This window comes from Entamoeba invadens, assembly GCF_000330505.1.
Source record: "Entamoeba invadens IP1 unplaced genomic scaffold scaff_1105074725457, whole genome shotgun sequence".
NCBI classification, from domain to species: domain Eukaryota; phylum Evosea; order Mastigamoebida; family Endamoebidae; genus Entamoeba; species Entamoeba invadens.
The window spans coordinates 32,243-39,776 of NW_004440125.1; the positions used below are offsets into that span (position 1 = coordinate 32,243).

The 7,534-nt window shown below is 25.9% G+C and overlaps 1 protein-coding gene across 1 annotated transcript; it reads left to right on the forward strand.

Annotated features, from left to right (window-relative positions):
• Positions 1-5,431: 5,431 nt before the first annotated feature.
• EIN_195190 (antigenic protein P1, putative) lies at positions 5,432-7,534 on the forward strand (the record flags this gene model as incomplete). The annotated part of the gene is made up of 1 exon (XM_004254368.1): positions 5,432-7,534. A coding segment is annotated over one exon (2,103 nt), but the record flags the coding sequence as incomplete, so codon positions are not given.

Here is a 7,534-nt window from a genome sequence, read left to right on the forward strand (position 1 = left end):
TTACTAAAAAAACTATTAGTTATAACTTTTTTATTATTTTATATAATTGGTATATATTAGTTCCATACGTTATTTTTTTATACCAACTAAAAAGACATCATTTTGAATTGTATGTTTGATATCATAGAGATGTACTATATTTTTACTATTATTAATAACAAAATAATAATACAACAAATATAGTACTATTAATCTTAATAATCTGAATATTTATCAAATGTACATAATATTGAAATATTTGTAATAAAGTTTAAAAATGTGAACGTTTTTGATTAAATTGTTATTTTTTTGTAATTCAAAACCCAATATAACTTATTTGCATTAGAATTGTTTTCAAATAAATTGAACATTTCAAAAAACAAATAACTAAAAATCAAAATTTTGCAATTAATAATAAACAAAAAAATTATTATTTTAATTACAGATAGAGTATTTAATAGACTGGCCAACCGCACTAAAAATAACCTCAATTCCATATTATATAACCATTTAAGAAAAAAATGACTAGTTGATTTTTTTATAATATAAATTAGTAAACAAAAATTGGTTTAGTCATATAAATAACACGTGTTGACAAAAAAAAATATTAAGTTTCAATTTTTATTAATTAACTCAAAAATCCATATTTTTATAAAATTAGTTGAAATTTGTAAATAGTGCAATATTTTTATTAAAAATGCAAAAGTAAAAAAATGTTTTTTTTTGGTAAAAAAAAGCAAAATATATAAATGAATTAATTTTAATTTATGATATTAGGCAATATTGAATTTGTGTAAAACTAACTATTTGTTTTTTTTTATTTTTACGAACACTTAATGATATGAAACTGATAAAATAACAAGAGAATTATTAAAATAAAAAGGGCGTGTGTTCATATTTCTAGTTAACAAAAATATTTGTAAAATCAAACACGGAATATCGATTTTTTAAATCATTATCATTATACAATAATAGCAATGTAATTGTATTAATTGGACAAAATATAAATTAATATATGATATGATAATACAAACAGCAACAAATATTGTATCTATTTATACATATTAAAATTATTGTTATTATAATTTATTATAATTCAATTATACTCTTTATGAAAATAATAAAGGCATTAAAACACAAACTTAAAAAAAATATGTTATTTTTGAAATGATATTTTCAAAAAAGCAATTTTGGAAACAGTTTCAGGATTCATATGGCTCTTATCATCACATAACACATTTCCAACAACACTAAAAACTCTTTCGGAATCTATACTTGAAGATTGGGCGGAAAGGTATTTTTGTGCAAATGGTCGCAGACATATATGCGAACATTCTCTCCAATATTCAAGAGGGTTTTCGTATATTTCATCAGAGTCACGTTTTTTCCCAACATCTTTGAAATAAGTTTCAATGGCATTTTCTGTTTTATTTAAATCAATGGGTGTACTCATTGGATGGCAAAAATCCATTTCTGAAAATGATGTTGAAGAATTATTCACATAAGGAAGTTTGGAATGACAAAAATGCAATTCAAGATCGCTATTTATTTTTTCTATGATAATTCGACTACATTTTGCGATTTGTAAAATTGAAAGATGTTTGTCTCTTTCTGGTGGAAATAAAAAACAGGCCATAACATAATTTTCATCTTCCAGTGTTAATGTGAACCTCTTTCTAAAACTATCCATCGCAACATGTTTCCAATCGACACCAAAAATTAATCCATTTTCAAGTCTTTGACGACATTCTTCATTCAATTTTTCCCATTCAATTTCATAGCCTTTCCATGTTTGTTGTTTGTTGTTTCTAATTAATCCCCACATTTTTTCTAATAAACCAACAACAAAACAAGAATTGGGAACATTATTTGTTGATAATGTATTATAGATTTCGTTTAACATTTTAACAAAAGGTAACAACTCTTTTATATGCAGCCATTCTACATCTGATAATTTATTATTAACATTTAAATGTGTTATTGAATGTTTCATTTGAAGTGCTTTTTCAAAACATCTACAACAAGAATTGAATCTCGTTTTACAAAAAGTGGATAGACACGAATATTTTTCAGAAAGTTCTTCGCATGTTTTTTGAGGTATATTTTTGTTGGTGTTGATATTTGCAATGTTTTGGAAAGTTTGTTTAATTTGGATAGCATCACGTTTAATTCTGGAATTGTTTTAAGTAAATCTGAAAACAATAAATTAGAACCATGGATTAAACAATCATATTTTTTTCCGCAAATAACTTTTAACCCCCCGTTATTTGCACAAGCATTTGCAATTAAAAAAGATACTTTGCCATCAAGAGAAAATTTATTTAAAACTTGTATTGTATTTTTTGTAATGTTTGTTCCGGTGTGTTTTACATTAAAAGGTTGAAGTTGAAGAAGAAAATTGTAAGGATTGAAATGATTATCCAAAAAGTGAAGTGTTGTTGTGACATATGAGTTACTGTATTTCGACATAATATCAGTAGAAACACTTCCAAAAACACCAATTGATTTTGTTTTTACCAAACTTACCATTTTATCCATTTCTTCGTTATAAACCTTTCTTAATAAAGTAGTACCAAATGTCACTCGTTTACACACTCTAATTTTTGAATCAAGAATTAACAACAATTCATTTAAAAAACGATTTTCAATTTGTCTAAATGAAATGTTTGCAGTGATAAAAAATTTAATCAAAAGTGTGTTAATTTCAATGCTTTTTTTTGTCAAATGTTTTCAGAACTTTATTATCTCTGTCGGGTGTTATATATTCTTCATTTATTTGTTCCAAGTGAAACGTTAAAAGATGAGTGTTCATCGCACTTGTTGATGAATCTTTATAAACATAGCTTTTGGTACACGAAGAACAAAAAGTTTTTACTTGACATTTTTCACACTTTGGATTATGTAACAAGTGTAAATTACATCCAAGTTTTTTCTTTTCAAAATAGTGCCACACATATGATTCACTCATTTTGTTTTTAAGTTATAGTTTAATGTTCATTAAAATTAAAATATAATTGTTTGTTTATTTTTATAAACACCTGATTTATTTATTACGCGTTGTTGGTAAGTTTTGGATTGTTTATTCATTTGAACTATTATACATTTTTTGTAATTAATATATTGAGAGTAATTGTAAATTTTAGTTTTTAAAAACATGTGTTGTCAAAAAAATAAATTATATTTTTTTTCTGAAAAATATATATATTATTTAACTTTTGTTTGTTGGTTCCAATTTTCGATTTCTAATGATATTTTTTTTAATAAAGCAAAAGTCGGTTATTTGTGTGGTTAACTTTGGTTTCGGCAAAAAGGAACGTTGCTTTAAAAATTCGGCAAAATTGAAAATAATGGTCATCGGTTGGCCAGTCTAATAATAATATATAATATATAATTACTATAACTAATACAATATACCTGTATATAATAATAAATTTTTTATTTTATTTATCATTTATTTTTATTTGTCATTAAATGTAATCTGTTTCAAAAATAAAGTTGTATTTTAATTTATGGAAAAATGAAAACAAAGTTTTAAACTTTTTATCCATTAAAAACATTACAAACAAATAAAACTCGATTTTTTTAGTAAAAATACAACTATTTATAAAAACCAATTTATTTTTTGTCAACCTCAATAATTGTTTGAATATATGATATCAAATAAAAATACATATAACACTTCTAATAAACACAATTAAATTATCATGTTACTTTAATTAAATATGAGTTACATTAAAACGTTTTTTAAAAGCAAATTAAATTATATATAACAATAAAACGGTTCTTTTATTATAATGTAATCACAATTATTTTATATTTTATTCATCAAACAATTTTTTGTAATAAATCTAATATTAAATAAAATAATCACAAAAAGTTAGATGGAGACATAACTTAACATATTTTATTAATTATTATTACATATAAATATACATTTATATAATAGTATTACTTATTGTTGCTTTTTAAATCAACAATTAAAAACTTGTTACTTGTTAATTGATTAACAGGCGACATTAAGATAATAGAGTAAAGTTGTGAATTATAAATTTAATATATCAAAAATGCAAATAAATTTAAAAACTTTGTTTAATTTAATAATGAAATTTAACAAAAACTTATACTGAATATTGTTTTAAAAGACGATTGTCATATAATATTAACCAGATTAAATCATATGATATTATATATAAATATAATATAGTCGATTATAAATTGTTTGTTATTTTTGAAATTTAAAAGATAAAAGTGAACAAAAAATATGTTTGAAATAATGTAACAGTCAGGAGGCACAAAATTTTTGTTTTTTTCCACTAAAGATTGTTTTTTAAATGTTTTAATTAATATTTATTGTTTGCTTTTGAAAAAATAATATACAAAAAACACAATTTATTATTTTTTTGTTCAAAAAATAACAACAACACATTTTATCAAATCAGTGTGTATCAGAAACAAATTATAATTCAATTGATAATCATAAAACTAATACACGTAAATATATCCAAATATTTTTTATTTACATGCATTACATGGTTTATTTTATAAATCTATTTATTTAGTGTATATTTTGTAATAAAGTATTATAACAAAAATAAGTTTCAAATGATCAGAAATCATATTTTTAAATTGTATCAATATTAAATGATCAATAAATAGTTTTAAGTTAAAAATAGTAATTGTTTTTTGATTCCATACTAAAACTTGTATTTAATAATATTATGTTTTGATCCACATGAAAATATTTAGATGCTTTTAATTTATTTTAGTAGAATAACCTAAATTAAAATTTAGATTATATTTAAATGTCGTGTAAATTATAATTAAGGACATTTTTATTTACACAACCACTTTTTAAAAAACATTCTGTTCGTGGAAAAAAACTGAAGTTTGGTGCCTCCTGGTAACAGTTATGTAAAACTTTAAACCAATTTTTCCACATTTCATTATTGTGTTTTAATGACATTAATTACAAATGATAACAATTTTCAAAAAATCAATGTTTTAATTTTTTAAACCAAAAACTTTTCAGAGATTAATGAAGTGGTTATTTTTATATATTTTATTAGATAGTTGATTCATTTGTATTACATAAAAATAACAAGTTTATTTATTATTAGTTGAGTAATATAAAACTATAATTATAGTTTTTTTATTAAAAAAATAAAGATTGTTATTACAATTTGATAAACGATGCAAGTCAAAAAAAGTTATTTATAAATTATAAAATGTATTTATTTTTACAATAAAAGATAACAAACAAAATGAAACGTTGTAATCACAAAAAAATCTAATAATAAAAATACTTCTAATAAAAAACTTATTTGTTTTTTATGTTTTATTTTTATATGGATTTTGTTTGATATCTTGTTTTAATAGCAAATCTTTTGTTTCAATACACTTTCACTTATTTTTAAACCAAAAATTTTAATCTAAAAACAACAATTACAAAATTATGAAAAAGTTATATGTTATTATTTCAGTTGTTTCAACAATAGCTGTACTGTTCGCAGCAATTGCAGTCATTTCGATCACACTTGGTGTAGTTCTTTCAAAGGACGATTCAAGTACAAACAATCCTGGTGACTCACCAAACCTTTATGACCCTTCTTTGATAACAAACAATGGGTATATGACCAATGAAATGGATAACTTTGAGGTTGTTAAAAGTGTGCCATTCAATGGAAAGAAACCCCAGATATACAAAATGAAGTACTCCAAATACCCACACTTTGGAAATACTGAGACCTTCACAGACCAAGAAAAAATAGATATTACAGCCGAAAACACACTCATTTGGGATGACACAATCAAAATGATCCAAAACGGCACTTTTGGTCGAATGGACCCCACATTAGGAGGAGAAAAACAATTTGAGTCTTCTGGAATAAATTGGGATGTTCCAAGAGTTACCATTAAATACGAAGTCTTCCCCAAAGTGAGTGGACAAAGACTAGTTGCCACTGCATTCCCAGGAGAAGTTGTCACTCTAACTTTTCCAAAGGATTTGGAAATCAAAACAAATCGACTTGTTGTTTGTATGGGCAAGTGCAATTTAGATGGAAACAGACAAAACGTAGATAGCCGATTGTTTAAGAATGATCGAATGCCAAGCGAGTCGAGAGAATTCCCATTGACTGAAGCGGATTTAGATACAAATCGACAATTCAAAGTTGGAAGTATCTTTGGTGGTGGTGTCTATTTAAAAACTCAACTCGATTTTCAAAGCGCTGAACCGTTCTTTGTTGAAATCTCCAATGTTGGAGAGGCTCCTATTATTAATTATAATGTTACTACAAACGCCGAATGGAAGAAGATCAAAATGTTGGGAAGTGTTGGAGAAGTACGAACACCTGGTGTAAGGCTTATTCTGACATCAAAAAATATGAGAGAAGTACAAGACGCCGAATTTGTCGCTGAGTATTGGCACCGCGCTGTACACATTGGGTTGTTGTTCACACCAACGACAAATATGTATCCAATTTCTATGTGTTTTGACCAAAAAATTGAATTTGGAGAAGCAGTCGCTTTCATTGCCGCTTGGTTCTGTCAACTTCCCGTGTATTGGGAAGAACCGGTTGTCAACAAACAATTGATGTATAACCAACTTCTGTGGGGGCCAATGCACGAGCTGAATCATCACTATGAGGGAAGTATAAGTGGAAGAGAAGGAAGATGGGGAATGGGGCAACTTGAGACTAACAACAATGTCATCAACGCTGTATTTCACATAGAATATTCAAATGTTGCTGGGAATAGAGAGAATGGAATTAACGATTGGGGATATATCAGTGATGGGTATTGGACTATGAAAAAGGTATTTGAAGGGAGTCGAGACGCTATATATCTCAGAAGTTATGTGTCACCAGCTTTCTCTTTTGGCACAGAGGCTGTTAAAAGAATGATTGATAATTACTATTATATGTATTTTGATGAAGGGTATGGAACTAAATTTAACAAATTTAGAAATGACACAGGTATTTATTGCCTTTTGGTTGCACGAGCGACTGAAAGTGATACAAGATATTTCTGTAAAATCTTTGGGTGGGAAATAGACGCCGAAATTGCGAAATATATTCAGAGCTTTAAATACAAAACATGGTTCCCATTTTATAATTTGTACTCTCATAGTTGGAATGGAAATAAATACGGGAGAGTGTTCCACGTCCCTTATAAAATCAAAACAAGACTCGACTTCAACGAAAAAACTGCATTTGATAGAAATGCCACCAATGTTAAGTTTGAGATTTTAGACGGTTTCAAAAAAGGAAAACTTGAAGAAATATCAAGTGGTATTTATGATTACACTGCTGACTTCAAACCCAACGAAACGGACACTTTTAAAGTAAAAATGACGTTTAATGTTAACGGAGAAAGTGGGTCCATTGTCTTTGATGGCGAGTTGGTGACGAACAACAAAATGAAGCAAGTTGATGTTTATACTTTAGAGACTAAACCATCAAATATGGCAAAAGCAGAAGAAATGATAATTGGAAAAAGTGTTGATTTTACACGAATATCTAAAAGTTCGGCAATACAAACTTTTAATGATAAAGTT